Source organism: Pseudophryne corroboree, chromosome 5 (genome assembly GCF_028390025.1).
Source record: "Pseudophryne corroboree isolate aPseCor3 chromosome 5, aPseCor3.hap2, whole genome shotgun sequence".
NCBI lineage: Eukaryota > Metazoa > Chordata > Amphibia > Anura > Myobatrachidae > Pseudophryne > Pseudophryne corroboree.
Genome location: NC_086448.1, coordinates 346,516,923 through 346,536,092, shown reverse-complemented (window position 1 = coordinate 346,536,092; position 19,170 = coordinate 346,516,923). Strand labels below are relative to the sequence as shown.

Genomic DNA, 19,170 nt, shown 5'->3' with positions numbered 1-19,170 from the left:
GTCTTCATCTGATGTACTATGACCCCTGCGTCTGCGGTCCTCAACGTTGCCCGTTTCATTGTGCTTCTTCAAAAAAACTTAAAGAGCATATCTTGAAACCCCAATATGCTTTGAAATCTTTGCCTGGGAGGGACCTTGCTGGTGCAGTAAAACTACTTTGAGTCTTGTTGCTGTGCTCATTCTTGCCCAGGTATGTGCTGTGAGCTAAATGGCTAGTACCAGAGCCAGATTTACATACAATATATGAGCCAAAGGGTGCATGTGGGAATTATACACATGGGTGGCAGTATAAACTGCTGGAAATTTGGTGGGTTTTCATCAGAGATGTGCGGAAAAGATAGGCTTTTTACTCCAAAGTTTTTACTGACACTCCCAGAAAACGGCCAGTTACCACCGCTAAACGCCGGCTTCCTGTCAATCAACTTGCGTACGCCTAGCGATCAACAAAGACGCTGGACTTTTTCCGCAGTTTGGCCTCGCACGTGCGCACTATGATTCATACGCATGCATAGTCAATCAATAATGGAACGCCTTACAAATTCACACAACAGCGATCAGGTCTGAATTAGGCCCATATTCTTTGTATTTTCATATACTTTATACAGTCAAAACTCTGGCGTATACATTAGTATGACAAGAAAGGCTCTGCCTCACCTGCCTCACGCCATGATTATGACCTGTGACATGAAACTGTCTTCCACAACCTCACCTTTGTTGCACAGTTTGGCTGTTCCTCACACATTTTGAAGCCTCCTACACAGCTGTTTCTGTTTCAGTTAATGAGTGTGTTTCAACCTACATATGAAAATGATGATCTTTATCACCTGTTTGGTATGATTGGTTAGTCATACACCTGACTATAATCCCACAAAATCCCTGACTTTGTGCAAGTGTACCTAGAAGAACTGATGCTGTTTTGAAGGCAAAGGGTGGTCATACTAAATATTGTTTTGATTTAGATTTCTCTTCTGTTTATTCACTTTGCATTTTGTTGATTGCTAAAAATAAACTAAGAACACTTTTTGAAAGCATTTGCTGCATTTTTCCACACCTGCCTAAAACTTTAGCTTTTTTGCATTATTATAAAATGAATCATTTTAAATCTATGAAAATTTGTATTAAATGTGCTATTTCTATTGTTTTAATAATTAACCACAGTATACACTATTGCCAGATCCACTAGTATGAAATACAGGTTGAGTATCCCATATCCAAATATTCCGAAATACGGAATATTCCGAAATACGGACTTTTTTGAGTGAGAGTGAAATACTGAAACCTTTGTTTTTTGATGGCTAAATGTACACAAACTTTGTTTAATACACAAGTTATTAAAAATATTGTATTAAATGACCTTCAGGCTGTGTGTATAAGGTGTATATGAAACATAAATGAATTGTGTGAATGTAGACACACTTTGTTCAATGCACAAAGTTATAAAAATTATTGGCTAAAATTGACTTCAGGCTGTGTGTATAAGGTGTATATGAAAAATAAATGCATTCTGTGCTTAGATTTAGGTCCCATCACCATGATATCTCATTATGGTATGCAAATATTCCAAAATACGGAAAAATCCCATATCCAAAATTCCTCTGGTCCCAAGCATTTTGGATAAGGGATACTCAACCTGTACCCCCTAAGGATCATACTTATTTTGTTACTATCTGGAGTAGAAAATGTATGCAATGCACATATGTTTCAATTATCATAATGGTAAATCACAAAATAAAGCACATATCACACATGTATGCTCTCTGATATAAATGTCCAAATGATTAAGAATATGTTTTTAATATAAGTAACTGTTAGGGTCTCCTGCTCTGTGCTGCCACGTCATCATGGCAACCGGGAGACAAGTGCTAGCGGAGTAACCTGAGCGTAGCTGATACTCCGGATCGGGTCTTTTGCTGTGCAGTGGTTACAGGCTCTGTGCACGGCAGGGGATCCGGTGCTGGTTTTTGTGCTCACAGTCTGTGAGGTCTGAGTGGGGCGTGGACAGCACCTGCTATATAAACCCTCTTCTCAGGTTAGGCAGATGCTGCTGAATCTTTGTTGGTTAGTCAGTTCCTGAAAGCTAGCTAGTACTGTGTAAACTTTGTATTTGTTTGTTGCTTACTGCAAATAGGCCTTGGGATTTGGAGCCACACACTCTGAAAAATTGTCCTTTTATGTGACTGTCTGTACTTTTGCCCCATTGGTGTTGGGGTTACCCTGGTTAAGGGCCCACAATCCTCAATTTGACTGGGTCTCTGGGGAGATTCTTAGTTGGGGTACTGATTGTTTCAGGAGTTGCTTGAGCCTTCCAGTCAGGCTTTCGCAGCTAAGTTTGCCAGGATTGCCAGGATGTTATGCAGATTTTGCGGACGTGTTCTCCAAAAGAGTTGCAGAGGTACTACCTCCCCATCGCCCCTATGACTGTGCCATTGATTTGTTGCCGAATGCTAAGCTTCCCAAGAGCAGGTTGTACTCCCTGTCACGTCCTGAGACTCAGGCTATGGCAGAGTACATTCAGGAGAACTTGGCTAAGGGATTTATCAGACCTTCACAGTCTCCAGTTGGGTCGGGGTTCTTCTTCGTGGGTAAAAAGGACGGTTCGTTGCGACCCTGCATCGACTTCAGGGAATTGAACCGTATCACGATTAAAAACTCATACCCACTGCCTCTCATTTCGGTCTTGTTTGACCAGCTTCGTACTGCCACCATTTTTTCTAAGATTGACCTACGCTGTGCGTACAATCTAATCCGAATAAGAGAGGGGGATGAATGGAAGACTGCCTTTAATACCCACTCAGGGCATTATGAATATTTGGTGATGCCTTTTGGGCTCTGTAATGCCCCGGCAGTCTTCCAGGACTTCATGAACGATGTGCTCAGGGAATATTTGGATAGATTCTTAGTTGTATACTTAGATGACATCCTAATCTTCTCCCATTCCCTGGAGGAACATCGGAAGCATGTACGCTTAGTCCTCCAGAAACTCAGAGACCACCGGCTTGGGGCGAAGCTGGAGAAGTGCGAATTTGAAGTTCAGCAAATCGCATTTCTAGGATATATTATCTCCCCAGAAGGTTTCCAAATGGAGGGTTCCAAGGTACAGGCAGTCCTGGATTGGGTGCAGCCCACTAGTTTGAAGGCGCTTCAGCGTTTTCTGGGCTTTGCTAATTTTTATAGACGATTTATCGCTGGATTTTCGTCTATAGTGGCGCCCTTGGTGGCACTCACTAAGAAAGGGGCGGATGTTGCTCACTGGTCTTGTGAGGCCAAAGCGGCTTTTGCCCGTCTCAAAAGGGCATTTGTCTCGGCCAAGGTGCTGCGACACCCAGATCCAAAGCGTCCTTTTGTGGTGGAGGTGGATGCCTCTGAGATGGGTATTGGGGCAGTGCTCTCTCAGATGGGGGTGTCTGATAATCGCCTTCATCCCTGTGCTTACTTTTCCCGTAAATTTTCGCCTGCCGAGATGAATTATGACGTGGGTAACCGGAAATTGTTGGCTATTAAGGATGCACTCGAGGAGTGAAGACACTGGCTTGAGGGGGCTAAGTTTGTGGTCTCAATTCTCACCGACCATAAGAATTTGGCATATTTAGAGTCAGCGAAGCACCTCAATGCCAGGCAGGCACGATGGGCTTTGTTTTTTGCTCGCTTTAATTTTTTGATAAAATATCGCCCTGGGTCAAAAAACATCAAGGCTGATGCGCTCTCGCGGAGTTTTGCTCCAATCCATGAGACCACCGAGGAGCCATTGCCCATTGTGTCCCCATCATGTATTAAAGTGGGCATTACCCAGGACCTCTTGTCATTAGTCCTTAGAGCACAGGAGCAGGCTCCTCCAGACCTTCCGGTAGGTCTTTTGTTTGTGCCTCCTAGGTTAAGACAGCGAGTGTTCCTGGAATTCCATGCCAAGAAGTCGGCAGGTCACCCGGGTATTGCCAGAACTCGGGAGTTGCTATCTAGGGCGGTGTGGTGGCCCTCGGTGGCTAGGGATGTGGATCAGTGGGTTCGGGCATGTGACATCTGTGCCCGAAATAAGACTCCTAGAGGGGTTCCTGTGGGCCCATTACATCCACTCTCTATTCCATCTAAGCCATGGACCCACATTTCAATGGATTTTGTGGTGGACTTGCCCAAATCCTCGGGGATGACAGCCATCTGGGTTGTCGTTGACAGGTTTTCGAAGATGGCGCACTTCGTTCCATTGGTTGGGCTGCCATCGGCCAGACGCCTGTCTGAATTATTTATGCTGCATATTGTGCGCCTCCACGGGTTGCCACTTGATGTGGTCTCTGACCGCGGATCCCAGTTTGTGGCCAAATTCTGGAGGGCATTTTGTTCCGATCTCCAGATTTCTGTCAGCTTGTCGTCAGGCTACCATCCGCAGTCTAATGGGCAGACTGAAAGGGTGAACCAGTCCTTGGAGCAGTTCCTCAGGTGTTATGTCTCCAAGTGTCAGACTGACTGGGTTGCTCATCTGTCCATGGCGGAGTTTGCCTATAACAACGCGGCTCACTCTGCTACAGGGATCTCTCCCTTCCTTTGTGTGTATGGGCATCATCCTAAGGCCAATTCTTTTGACCCCCTGGACTCCACGCCTGGTGGTTCCTCTGTGGTTTCGGTCCTTAGAGGTATTTGGAGGAAAGTGAAGAAAGCCCTTGTGTCTGTGTCATTAGTGACCAAAAGGGTTTTTGATAAGCGGAAAAGACCCTGCAGCTTCAAATTAGGAGACTTCGTCTGGTTGTCCACCAAGAATTTGAAGTTGAGACAGCCATCTCATAAGTTAGGCCCCCGGTTCATCGGTCCTTATAAGATCACTAGGGTTATCAATCCGGTGGCATTTCAGTTAGATCTACCCCGTTCTTTGGGTATCAATAAAACATTTCATTGTTCCCTTTTAAAACGGGCGATTAGTAATCCTTCTTCCAGTGGAAGACCTTCTCCTCTTCTGATACGGGGTCAGAGGGAGTTTGTGGTTGAAAGGGTTCTAGACTCCAAGATGGTTCGGGGTCGGCTGTCATTTTTGGTGCACTGGAAGGGGTATGGCCCGGAGGAGCGGTCGTGGGTGCGCAGTTGTGATCTTCATGCCCCCAGACTGTTACGCTCTTTCTTCTCGCAGTTCCCCGATAAACCCGGTGGTAGGGGTTCTTTGACCCCTCGTCAGAGGGGGGGTACTGTTAGGGTCTCCTGCTCTGTGCTGCCACATCGTCATGGCAACCGGGAGACAAGTGCTAGCGGAGTAACCTGAGCGTAGCTGATACTCCGGTTCGGGTCTTTTGCTGTGCAGTGGTTACAGGCTCTGTGCAAGGCAGGGGATCCGGTGCTGGTTTTTGTGCTCACAGTCTGTGAGGTCTGAGTGGGGCGTGGACAGCACCTGCTATATAAACCCTCTTCTCAGGTTAGGCAGATGCTGCTGAATCTTTGTTGGTTAGTCAGTTCCTGAAAGCTAGCTAGTACTGTGTAAACTTTGTATTTGTTTGTTGCTTACTGCAAATAGGCCTTGGGATTTGGTATTACACTCTGCCAATCCAGACCTAGCAGTAAGACTGGAGTCAGTCGTTTAACCTGCTGGGGTTCTTTTGCTACTCTGTGAACCTAGCAAGTTTGCGGCTGTATTCTCAGACTTGCCTGCCAAAATCCTTTCTCACTGTGCAAGGTGTTCAGGTGTCAGTTTAGTGGCAGTAAGCTAAACCAGTGCACTGCAAGTGAGGACTAGGATTGTGGAGACTCTCCTTGTGTCTATTATTCCATCTCTGACCAAGGAGTTTACTGCCACACCCGTTGGTAACCCTTTAGGGTTTTGCTGTTGCCCTTAGCAACAGCATTTCGGGTTCTCTACGTATTAAATCACTACATCTCGCTTCTTTCCATCTGAGCATTCCTAATACTAGGGAGACACCCAGTTTCTTAGCCTTTGGGCTTCTCTGTTCACTTTGTGTTTATTTTGTTACCCTATCACCTTCTGTGTATGTAATGTCATATTCCCCAGTCTGTCTGTGAGTTCATTTGTTTTGCATCCCTCACCGTTCAGACACCAGTACATTCCTGCTGGCACTGGTGTGCATAACAGTAACCTGCTTACTATAATGTTAAAAGAGAATGCCACATGCAATCAGGGCACACTTAAATTGTGGTAACGTAGATGAATGGTGAATTGACTCAATCGAAAAATATAGCTCATGGAAGTCATTCAAAGACATCAGTGTCATGGGTGACAAAAATGTGACATGCATGTGAAATGAAGCAGGGAAAATCGTATTGCAATTACAGAATTCTACAAATATACTGATGATTTACCTAAAAGATTAATTATAACCTACAAACAAATGCTTTATACAATGTATATATGCCTCTATTATAAGTTATAACTGTTAAAACAAGCATTGCAGTTTAAAAAGTCAATAAAACATTTGTACCGTTGAATCTAGATCCTCCTGTTCCTGATCTTCACTAACGTTTTCTGAGCCATTTTCTAAGTAACTGAAAACTGCACAAGAAAATGACATTTCAGAAGTTAGTGGCTACACCATAGACTAATGTAAGTAAAGTGGTAGCGAATCAGCTACTTTATTCATAGGTTAGCAGACAACTGTCTGCCCATAATACAGTAGCATGCATGCAATAACAAATATGTCAGAGCGTAACAATCATTCAATATTTATCATCACATTTATAAACAACTTTTCAGGCTACAATACTGAACAGTACCTTGTTAGACAAACACCAAATCATTTAAGCATCTTGCCTCTTTAATCATTTTATTTTGGCAAGCAAAGTTGCCAGAGTTAATATAAAGGAGGAGACTGTTTCGTAATGGAAATATAATATTTTCCTGGCAAACAAGACCTATATTGACGTAAGTAGACAGTAAGTAGATTCTCTAGAGCCTTATGTGAAACTTGTGAATGGAAAAAACATTCATTTAACTCGCTCGGCATGTACAACATCCTTCAGACGAGCTGGGAGTAAAGATTTTGAAGTAACAAGACCACAAATGAATATACAGTGTCTTTGCTACAGGTGTGTCCAGTCCACATTCACCTATCCTCAAATTGTGACAAATAACTTGTGAGTGAGTCAGTTGCTATTCTGGGTAAAAAAGAGAAAGACAGGGGTCCAATATGAGTGACCAGCATCATGCCGCGTATCACTATGCTTAATCTGTGATTTAATTCCAATTTCCCTGCAACAAATTACTAACCCTAACCCTAGTGTCCCTGGTACACTGTAAGCAACTTTGTTTGTGGCTTCTGAGCAACTAAGACCAAAACTCCTGAAAAAGAGCGTAGAAGTAGCGCCAAGTGCAGAACAGGATTAAGGACCACATGGGCCTGGAGCTGAAAGTGTTCAAGGGCCTACTGTGAGATGCGGAGGAGCTGTGATCAGTGAGGGTGTGGGTGGGGCCAGAGCCGCATGAGTGCATACACACCTAAACTATCATCTGCACTGTTTCCCTAAGTACATAAAAATACTAAAATTGCGAAAACTAGAAAAATAATTTTAATAGTTATGATTTATGGCTGACTGTGTGGCCAGCTGGGTGGCTGGTCATCATCATGCTGCCATTATGATGGGCCTATTTTTATGTGGCAACCTGGATCTGCAGCTCCATCCACCCCATTGTTAATCTGGCCCTGGCCAAGTGTCTCATTCCATATGGCACAAAAATGCTAGGTGAACGATCAGTGTGAAAAGTCCACCATGTATCTGTGTAGTGAAGTTTCTGCCCTCTTTTGGGGTTATATAGTTACGTATTTAGGGACTGAATCAAAGATACACAGTTGTGGTCGCATCTCTGTCATCTGTCGTAAATGCATCTTTATGCTAACGTTGTGAAGTCTTGATTCTACTGACACACCCACTGGTAGCGGTGCCCATACGTCTTGGTGCGTCTTTAGACACACCATTGCTGCACCGTTGGACACAACATAGAAACTGCAGGCAGGTGCAATTTCTATGTCTGACCATGGCCTCTAGTGTTAGCGCTACTGTGTCTTTAGAGGCAACACCCCCGCGTCTGCCTAACCACCCCGCTGTTTCTTCCCAGGAACACCCACTGAAATCTTGAGCTCTTGTGGCCAAATTTGTTTGTATGAAGTGTGATTCAGATCACACTGCATGCGCAGACTGAAAAAAACATCCGCTTACTTCCAACAATGCATACCTCCCTCCAAGAGGGACAAAATACTCTATTCCTGGCCTTCCCTCCTAAATCAGGATTGCCGTCACCTGTTTTAAACAGGTAAATGATGGCAAAGGTGTTTCAATACAGGTGATAGCAAACCTAAATTAAGAAGGAAGTCCAGGAACAGATAATTTTGTCCCCCCCTATAAAGGGTCATGTTGGGAGGTATGCATTGCCACTGCCTGCACCCCTAAACCAGGAACATAGTGAGGTTGAAAAAATAGCAAGTTCAGACTTTTATAATTACATTATATGTGTTGATCCAGAGGAAGAAACAATGAAGCCCCCTAGAAGGGTCCACAAGTTTAATCTGTGGGGGATATTGAATCCTGACTCTAAAAATTGTCAGTAGCATAAGTCATACCTCCCAACTGTCCTGATTTTCGCGGGACAGTCCCGTTTTTTGGGGGACTGTCCCGCCTGTGGGCCGCAGTGTCCCGTGGTGGGGGTGGGGGGGGGCAGTTGGGAGGCTCCTGCACTAGCTGCTCTGCTTAGCACAGCAGCGGTAAATAGACGCTGTGCGCATGCGCACAGCATCTATTCAGTGCAGACAGAGGGAGAGAGGACATGCCAGCGGCTCACAGAGCCAGTGGCGTATCTATAATGGGTGCAGTGTGTGCGGTGCACATGGGCCCCTGGGTCCAGAGGGGGCCCACACCGCACATACTGCACCCATTTTTTCTATACTTACCTTTCTGGTGTCCATCGCCATCTCCGCGTGTGGGCTCTGAGCACTAGAGAGACTCTGGCACTATGCCAGAGTCTAAAGCGCTTGTGCAGGTCTCCGGAAATATGCCCTACTCCATTTTCCTGGACACCTGCACAAGCTCTGTTGTCTCTGGCACTGTGCCAGAGTCTCTCTAGTGCTCAGAGCCCTAACTGCGCTGCCGGCTACAGAGGAGGAGGGGGCCCACGCACGAAGACTGCACACGGGTCCCTTCCTCCGTAGATACGCCCCTGCACAGAGTGCTGGGCATGCCCCCTCAGTGACGAAACCGGGGACGTGGCTCGCGATCGCGGGTCCTCCTGCGAAGCCATGCCCGCCGCGCGTGTGTCCCTCTTCACAGGCGGACAAAGTTGGGAGGTATGGCATAAGTTAATACATAGGTTCTCAAACTCGGTTCTCAAGAACTAAACAGGCCATGTTTTCCAGGTCTCCTTGCAGAATTATAGGTGAAAAGATTAGCTCCACCTTTGAATCTTTTAAAATGTGTCAGTGATTAATGAATACACCAGTGCACCTACTAGGTAACCTGGAAAACGTGAACTGTTAAGGGTCCTTAGGGCCGAGTTTGGGAACCACTAATTTGATATATGATTAGATCCATCCAGGGATTCTTCAGTGGCAGTAGCCACTCCTGGCAGTAACTTTCAGTTGATCTACCTTACAGTGAAAAAATAGGATTTTAATACCTACCGGTAAATCCTTTTATCCTAGTCCGTAAAGGATGCTGGGGTCCACTTCACTACCATGGGGTATAGATGGTTCCGCAGGAGCCATGGGCACGTTAAGACTTTTCAAGGGTGTGAACTGGCTCCTCCCTCTATGCCCCTCCTCCAGACCTCAGTATAGGAACTGTGCCCAGGGAGACGGATATTTCGAGGAAAGGAATTACTTTTAATTTAACGGTGAGATTCATACCAGCTCACACCTCAACCATGCCGCACAACATGGCATTCAACACAACACATGCCAACGGGCATGAACATTCTTTGCAGCAACATGCTGAAAATAACCGTAACACAACACTTGTGTAACTACAAACTAATAACTGCAGGAAAAGTACGCACTGGGTCGGGCGCCCAGCATCCTCTACGGACTAGAAGAAAAGGATTTACCGGTAGGTATTAAAATCCTATTTTTTCATACGTCCTAAAGGATGCTGGAGTCCACTTCAGTACCATGGGGTTATACCAAAGCTCCAGTACGGGCGGGAAAGTGCGGATGACCCTGCAGCACCGATCGACCAAACTGTAGGTCCTCATCGGCCAAGGTGTCAAATTTGTAAAACTTAGCAAATGTGTTTGCCCCTGACCAAGTATCTGCTCGGCAAAGTTGTAATGCCGAGACCCCCCGGGCAGCCGCCCAGGACGAGCCCACCTTTCTAGTAGAATGGGCAGTCACCGAATTTGGTACAGGCAATCCTGCTGTAGAATGAGCGTGCTGAATTGTACTTCTGATTCAGCGCGCAATAGTCTGCTTAGAAGCAGGACACCCAATCTTGTTGGAAGCATACAGGACAAACAGAGCCTCTGTTTTCCTTATCCGAGTCGTTCTTGCGACATAGATTCTCAAAGCCCTGACCACATCAAGGGACTTTGAAGCAGCAATGGTGTCAGTAGCCACTGGCACCACAATAGGTTGGTGTATATGGAAAGAAGAAAACCACCTTTGGAAGAAATTGTTGGCGAGTTCGTAAATCAGCCCTATCTTCATGAAAGATCAGGTAAGGGCTCTTGTGAGACAAGGCCCCTAACTCAGACACCCTTCTTGCGGATGTCAAGGCCAACAGCATGACCACTTTACAAGTGAAAAATTTCAACTCCACCTCCGGGAAAGGTTCAAACCAATCCGATTGAAGGAATCGTAACACCATGTTAAGATCCCATGGTGCCACAGGAGGCACAAATGGAGGTTGGATGTGTAGCACCCCTTTCACGAAAGTCTGAACTTCTGGAAGGAAGGCCAATTGTTTCTGAAAGAAAACGGACAAAGCCAAAAGCTGGCCCTTGATTGAACCCAATCGTAGGTCTGCATCCACACCCACCTGGAGAAAATGGAGAAAAACGTCCTAACTGAAAACTCCTCCGTTGGAGCCTTCTTGGTTTCACACCAAGACACATATTTTCTCCAAATACGGTGGTAATCTTTAGATGTTACTCCTTTCCTGGCCTGAATAAGAGTAAGAATGACTTCTTTGGGAATACCCTTTCGGGCTAGGATCCGGCACTCAACAGCCATGCCGTCAAATGTAGCCACGGTAAGTCGTGATACACGCACTGCCCCTGCTGTAGCAGGTCCTCGCGAAGAGGAAGAGGCCGAGGATCTTCTATGATCATCTTCTTGAAGATCTGGATACCAAGCCCTCCTTGGCCAGTCTGGGACCATGAGGGTCGCTCGAACTCCTGTTCTCCTTATGATTTTGAGAACTTTTGGTATCAGTGCAAGTGGAGGGAAGACATATACCGACCAGAACACCCACTGGGTCACTAGTGCATCCACTGCTATTGCTTGAGGGTCTCTCAACCTGGAACAATATCTCTGAAGCTTCTTGTTGAGACGAGATGCCATCATGTCTACTTGAGGAACTCCCCAAAGACCTGACACCTCTGCAAAGACTTCTTGGTGGAGGCCCCATTCTCCTGGATGGAGATCGTGTCTGCTGAGGAAGTCTGCTTCCCAATTGTGCACTCCCGGAATGAAAATTGCCGACAGAGCTCTTGCATGTCTTTCTGCCCAGCGGAGGAACTTTGTCACCTCTGCCCTTGCCGCTCTGCTTTTTGTTCCGCCCTGACGGTTTATGTACGCGACTGCTGTTACATTGTCTGACTGGATCTGTACGGGTTGATCTTGAAGACGATGTACCCTTGTAGAAGGCCGTTGTAAATGGCTCTCAACTCCAGAATGTTTATGTGAAGACAAGTTTCTTGACTTGACCATCTTCCTTGGAAGCTCTCCCCCTGTGGGACTGCTCTCCAGCCTCGGAGACTTGCATCTGTGATCACCAGGATCCAGTCTTGAATCCCGAACCTGCGTCCCTCTAGGAGGTGAGAACTGTGTAGCCACCACAGGAGCTAAATTCTGGCTTTGGATGACAGGATTATCCTCTGATGCATGTGTAGATGGGATCCGGATCACTTATCCAATAGGTCCCCCTGGAATATTCTGGCATGGAATCGGCCAAACTGTATGGCCTCATAGGCCGCTACCATCTTTCCCAACAACCGAATGCATTGATGAATCGACACTCTTGTTGGTTTCAGAATTTGTTTGACCATTCTCTGGATTTCCAGAGCCTTTTCTACTGGAAGAAATACCCTCTGTACTTCTGTGTCCAGTATCATCCCGAGAAAGGACAATCTTGTCGTCAGTTCCAATTGTGACTTTGGAAAATTTATGATCCAACCGTGACATTGGAGTATTGTCAGGGAGAGTGCAATGCTCTGCATCAACTTTTCCCTGGACCTCACTTTTATCAGGAGATCGTCCAGATAAGGAATTATATTGACTCCTTGCAGTCAAAGGAGGACCATCGTCTCCACCATTACTTTGGTGAATACCCTCGGTGCCGTGGAGAGTCAGAACGGTAACGTCTGAAACTGGTAATGACAATCCTGTACTGCAAATCTCAGATAAGCTTGATGCGGAGGATAAATGGGAACATGTAAGTAGGCATCTTTTATGTCCACTGACACCATGAATTCCCCCTCCTCCCGACTGGAAATCACTGCCCTCAGAGGTTCCATCTTAAACTTGAACCTTTGCAGGTAGAGATTCAGATTTTTCAGGTTTAGAAATGGTCTGACCGAACCGTCCAGCTTCGGAACTACAAATTGGCTTGAATAAAACCATTTCTCCTTGTTGATACAAGGGAACTAGGACAATGACTTGATCCTGACACAATCACTGTATTGCTGCTGCTACCACTTCCCTATCCGAGACAGAAGCTGGTAAGGTCGATTCGAAAATACAGCCTGGGGAAATGTCATGAAACTCCAGTTTATACACGTGGGACTCTCTTTGTACGGCCCATGTGTTTAGGTCAGATTGAACCCAGAACTGACTGAAGAGTTTGAGACGTGCCCCCACCTGAGCGGACTCCCACAAGGCATAAGCAGAGGTTGATTTCTGCTACTGTGAGACACTGTGGACTTTATTTCCTTTTCCCCTACCTTTACCCACAAAGAAAGGGGGACTTTACCCTTTTTTTTTTTTTTTTTGGGTCGAAAAGACTGCATTTGAGAGTGATGTGTCTTTTACACTGGCGCAGGAGCATTAGGCAAGAATGTCGACTCTACGTGCGTTAGCCGCAGAACTAAAGCATCCAGCCCATCTCCAAATAAGGCCTCACCTTTATACGGTAGAGCCTCCATATTTACTTTTGGAATCTGCGTCAGCATTCCATTGGCTAATCCACAACGCCCTCCGTGCTGAGATTGCCATGGTAGCGTTTCTTGATCCCAAGAGACCAATATCTTTCATGGTTTCTAGCACGTACGCAGCAGCGTCTATGATATGACCTAACGTTAGGAGTATCTCGTCTCCATTTATTGTGTCAATGTCTAATGACACGTTTTCTGACCACTTTTCAATAGCACTACTCACCCACTCACAGACAATGGTAGGGCTGAGTAGTGTCCCATTGGCCACATCAATAGATCACCTCACGAACTTGCGGTCTGCTGGCTCCTTAAGTGAAGCCATTCCAGGTGCAGGGAGAAACACCTTTTTCCTTTTATGACAGGGCCCTGTCTGTTAGGCGCCGCGATCCGCGGCGCCGCTCGGTCTGCTTCCGGGCGATGCTCATGGCCGCCGCACCACCCTCGCTGCCCGTCCGGCGCCTAGCAACGCCAGGACGCCGTGCGTACTGTAGCCGCCGAGTCCCTGGCAATGCTAGGACGCCGGGCGTCCTCAGCCACCGGGTCCATGGCAACGGGGACGCCATTGGCGGACCGCGTTCCCCGTTGCCAGATAAGACTGATTAGTTGTTCGTGCAACAGGGCAGCTGCACGACAAATATTAATTAGGGTCTGGGGGCTGGTCTTGCTGGCCCTCCTGTCATTGGCCAGCAGGGCCTTTTTATGGAAGCCAGCACACTGCAGCCTCGCCGGTGATAGCTTCCTGTACGCTGTTCCTGCCTTGCAAAGTTTGTTCCTGGTCTGCTGTATCTGGTCGATCCTGCTCCCCGTGCTCCTGAGTTCTGGAGTTCTGAAGCCGGTACTGGGAATCCTTCCAGTCCAAGTGAACCTGTTGCAGTCATCTGGGGGTTCTTGCTTATTGGGGTTCTCTCCCGGTTCCGTGAGTAGCGGCTTCTGCCGCGTGTTGCGGCCTAGGCCACTTAATCCTAGCATTTGTTTTGTACTGGTGTTTTTGCGGAGGTTTCCGCTTTTCACTGTCCTCCCCGGTACACGACGGTGCCGTGTGGGGTGTGGACAGTGGAATCTTTTGTTGTTCTTTTCCTTTGGCGGCGTGCCGCACATATATTTAGTTTTAGGGTAGTTAGTAGCCCCTAGCCTTCTGTTTGTTTTAGTTAGAGGTCCCCTTGTTATTATCCTGTCTCGGTTCACGCCTTGTCTCACTCTAAGACCTGGGGGCATCGGAGTTGGGCAGACCTAATCCGCCCTTCAAACGCAGCTGCCGTGGGCCCAAGAAACCATAGTCACGCAGGCGTGAACTGACCACACGGGTGAAACAATGGAGGTAGGGTGCTAGGGGCTATTTCCATACCACACCTTATTTCAGCGTCACGTCCTGGTGCTCTGGACTCACTAAGCAACATCTCTCCTGATCTGAGCACCAGGAACGTAACATTATCACCGGCCCAAAAAGAATAAAGAGTTATTTGTATTTGGTGGGCCTTGAGATTCGGCCTCATGAATCCGGCAGTATTAGGACCGAATCCCAGCCAGCTTTTGGCCAACCAGATACAGGAACTAACTCAGATGGTTCAGGATCTTACTCTTCGGGTGAGATCGCAGGAAGATCTTTTGCGAGCCTCCCCGAGTATGATTCCAGAACCAAAGATGCATCTTCCTGACCGTTTTTCGGGTAACCGAAAGGATTTTTTCAATTTTAAGGAAGCTTGTAAACTTTATTTTCGGTTAAGGCCCCGATCCTCTGGTACTGAGTCTCAACGGGTCGGGATTGTGATGTCTTTGCTTCAAGACGACCCGCAAACCTGGGCTTTTGGGTTAAAAGTTGATGATGCAGTCTTTCTATCAGTAGATGCCTTTTTTAAGTCCTTAGGCCTTTTGTATGATGACCCTGATAGAAAAGCATCGGCTGAGAGCCACCTGCATGCACTAAAGCAAGGGAAAAATCCAGCAGAGGCGTATTGTACCGAGTTTCGCCGTTGGTCGAACGACTGTGGCTGGAATGACCCGGCCCTGCGCAGTCAGTTTCGCCTCGGTTTGTCTGAAGTTATTAAAGACAGTCTCCTTCAGTACCCCGCTCCAGAGACTTTAGACAAACTCATGGAGCTTGCTATTAAAATTGATCATCGTCTCCGGGAGCGGAGGGCTGAAAGAGGAGCTAGTTTCAGGCCTAGTCCATGTGTGTATACTTTCCCTGAGGACGTCGAGGAGCCCATGCAAATGGGTCTCTCCCGGCTGTCCCCAGAGGAAAGAACCAGAAGGCTAAATTCTGGTCTCTGCTTGTATTGTGGTGGCAAGGGACATGTCACGCGCAATTGCCCGAATAAGCAGGGAAACGCTCTGACCAAGTGAATTGTGAGGGGGTTCACTTGGGTCTGCAATTGATCTCCTCTAATGATTCCTTATCAGTTCCTGTAAAAATTTCCTTTGGTAGTCTCAGTTCGTTGGTGTCGGCCTTCGTCGACAGCGGAGCTACGGGAAATTTCATGGATCTTGGTTGGGCTCAGGCATTGGGCGTTCCACAGATACCTTTGGATAAACGTATCACCATGCACGGCTTGAATGGTGGTCCGCTTTCTAATGGGGTAATCACTCACCGCACACCTCCAGTACAACTGACAGTGGGGGCCCTACATTCGGAGAAAATAGAGTTTTACCTTACCCATTGTCCGGCAGTCCCCGTAGTTTTGGGTCACCCCTGGCTTGCCTTTCATAATCTCACCATAGATTGGCGGTCTGGGGAGATTTCCCGATGGGGTCCCTTTTGTGTTAAGGAATGTATTTCCCGTCCAGTCCGGGTTGCGGCAGTCACCCCAGAACTTATTCCTTTGGAATATCAGGACTTTGCCGATGTTTTCTCCAAGGGTAATGCGGATATTCTGCCCCCTCATTGGTCCTATGACTGCGCCATTGACTTAGTTCCCGGTGCCTCTTTGCCTAAAGGGAGACTATATGCCCTGTCTGGGCCGGAAACTACGGCAATGGATGAGTATGTACAGGAGAGCCTGAAGAAGGGCTTCATTAGGCCCTCGAGATCTCCATTGAGTGCAGGGTTCTTTTTTGTTGAGAAGAAAGATGGGTCGCTCAGACCATGTATTGATTATCAGGCTCTGAATAAGATCTCTGTTAAAAACACCTACCCCTTGCCACTGATTTCAGTACTATTTGATCAGCTCCGTACTGCCGTTATCTTCTCCAAAATTGATCTTAGAGGGGCTTACAATCTCATCCGAATAAAATCTGGGGATGAGTGGAAGACGGCTTTCAGCACACAGTCGGGACATTATGAATACCTGGTGATGCCGTTTGGGCTGTCTAATGCTCCTGCTGTATTTCAAGATCTTATTAACGACATCCTTCGCGACTTTCTAGGAAAGTTCGTAGTCGTTTATTTAGACGACATTTTGATTTACTCTGAGTCCTTTGAACAACATATTACCCATGTGCAATAAATATAAAAAACTTGGAACTCCACGTGGCGCTACTTAAATACCATCAGGAAAAAACTTACACAGTGTAATCACATAAAATTTCAGATTTTCACAACTGTCTCAGTTTGGGAACATAGCCAGTGTAATCACATGGAATTTCAGCTGTCTTGAGAACAAAAGCTAAAAAACATAAAATGTACAGAACATAGTGCAATACTGTTTAAAAAATCGATGAGTGTTTAGGTTGTATCGGTCCCACTCACGTAAGGATGTAATTTATATCGCATGTAGATAATCACAGGATATGAATGATGGCTTTCACTTTATACCGGAATCTTCCTCCTCAAAACAAAAACATTTAATTAAAAACAGCAAAAAAGTGTTGAAGACATCCACATGGTTTGGACTGCTAGCCCCGGGTATAGTCACCACAAAGTCCCAGTGTTCCAGCGTCTTCACCGGCTCAGGGTAGCAGTTCCTCTCCACAGATATTCGTCTGGCACGAAAGAGGGCATCAAATTTATTCTTCGGAATAATTATTTAATTTTCAATGGCAATTATTACCTCCAGCGGGTAGGTACCGCCATGGGCACCAGGTTCGCCCCCAGTTACGCAAACCTATTTATGGCCTACTGGGAAGATCTTGTAGTATGGCCAGATGGCGTGCTGGGGGCGGGCCTGGTGCACTGGCGTCGTTTTATTGACGGTATTTGGTTCATTTGGGAGGGCAGTCCAGAGGATCTAAGTTCCTTTTTGATTTCCCTCGATAGAAGTACGTTCAATATTAAGTTATCTTCAGTGGTGAGCGATAAGGAAATCACCTTTTTGGACTTATGTCTGTATGTCGAGAATGGTTCATTAAGAACCAAATTGTATCGCAAACCAACTGACTCCAACAGTTTTATCGAACGTACGAGCCAACACCATGAACATTGGCTAGACGGAATTCCCTATAGTCAACTAATTAGGGTTAAGAGGAATTGTACTGACCCTGAGGTCTGTGCTGTACAATCAAAGGAACTTACTGATAGATTGTTGGAGAAAGGCTACTCTAATGAATTATTAATGAAGGCCCAAGATAAAGTTGATGGTATTATGAGAAGGGACTTAATACAGGGTAGAAGGTGTGAAAAAACAAAGGATGATGATTTTAAGTGGTCCTTTATAATGGAATTCAATTCACAACATAAGGAAATTTAATCCGTAATAAAGAAACATTGGAAGTATTGCACTATGTTCTGTACATTTTATGTTTTTTAGCTTCTGTTCTCAAGACAGCTGAAATTCCATGTGATTACACTGGCTATGTTCCCAAACTGAGACAGTTGTGAAAATCTGAAATTTTATGTGATTACACTGTGTAAGTTTTTTCCTGATGGTATTTAAGTAGCGCCACGTGGAGTTCCAAGCTTTTTATATTTATTGTACCATTTTAGAATCACGGTGAAAGGTTCTTATTTGGTCTCTAAGGCTGCTATTAGTATTGTAGCGCACCAGGGGTTCTTTCTCTTTTATATTACCCATGTGCGACTGGTCCTTCAGAGGTTACGGGAAAATCATTTGTACGCCAAACTGGAGAAATGTGATTACCACATCACAGAAGTGTCCTTCCTGGGGTATATTATTTCTCCAAAGGGGTTTTTCATGGAACCAAAAAAACTCCAGGCAATCCTAAATTGGGCACAACCCACGAACTTAAAAGCAATCCAGCGCTTTTTAGGGTTTGCAAATTATTATAGGCGTTTTATTCATACCTTCTCAGATATGGTTGCTCCTATTGTGGCATTGACTAAAAAAGGAGCGGACCCTTCCAATTGGTCGCCTAAAGCCAAGTCTGCCTTTCTGGCCATGAAACAGGCCTTTGTCTCAGCTCCAGTACTCAGACACCCTAACCCGGATCTCCCCTTTATTGTCGAGGTAGATGCCTCAGAGGTTGGAGTGGGGGCTATCCTTTCTCAGGAAGACCCGGAGTCTCGGGAATTACACCCATGTGCCTTCATGTCCAGAAAATTCTCCTCCGCAGAATCCAACTATGATGTTGGTAATCGAGAATTATTGGCAGTTAAATGGGCTTTCGAGGAGTGGAGGCACTGGTTGGAAGGAGCAAGGCATACCATTACTGAGTTCACTGACCACAAGAACCTGCAGTATATTGAGTCAGCTAAACGGCTTAATGCTCGACAGGCACGTTGGGCGCTGTTTTTTACTCGTTTCAGGTTTATCATCACCTTCAGGCCCGGTTCCAAGAATACGAAAGCTGATGCCGTGTCACGTTGTTTTCTTCCGGTTCACAATAACCACTCGGCTACTACCCCCATAGTCCCATCGTCTGTCATCCGGGCTGGCCTCACTCAGGATTTATTTACACAGCTAGTCCAGCTTCAGCAGCAGGCTCCCAGTGTCACTCCTGCAGATCGTCTCTTCGTCCCTGAATTTCTGAGAGGCACTGTTCTAGCTGAGTTTCAT

The 19,170-nt window shown here is 46.2% G+C and overlaps 1 protein-coding gene across 1 annotated transcript in view; it reads right to left on the bottom strand.

Annotated features, from left to right (window-relative positions):
- Nucleotides 1-19,170, bottom strand: part of STAC (SH3 and cysteine rich domain) — a 475,170-nt gene that overhangs the window by 96,127 nt on the left and 359,873 nt on the right. The window contains exon 7 of the mRNA XM_063922611.1: nt 6,411-6,481. Within this exon, the coding sequence (XP_063778681.1) occupies nt 6,411-6,481 (71 nt within the window). The remainder of the gene's footprint in view (nt 1-6,410; nt 6,482-19,170) is intronic.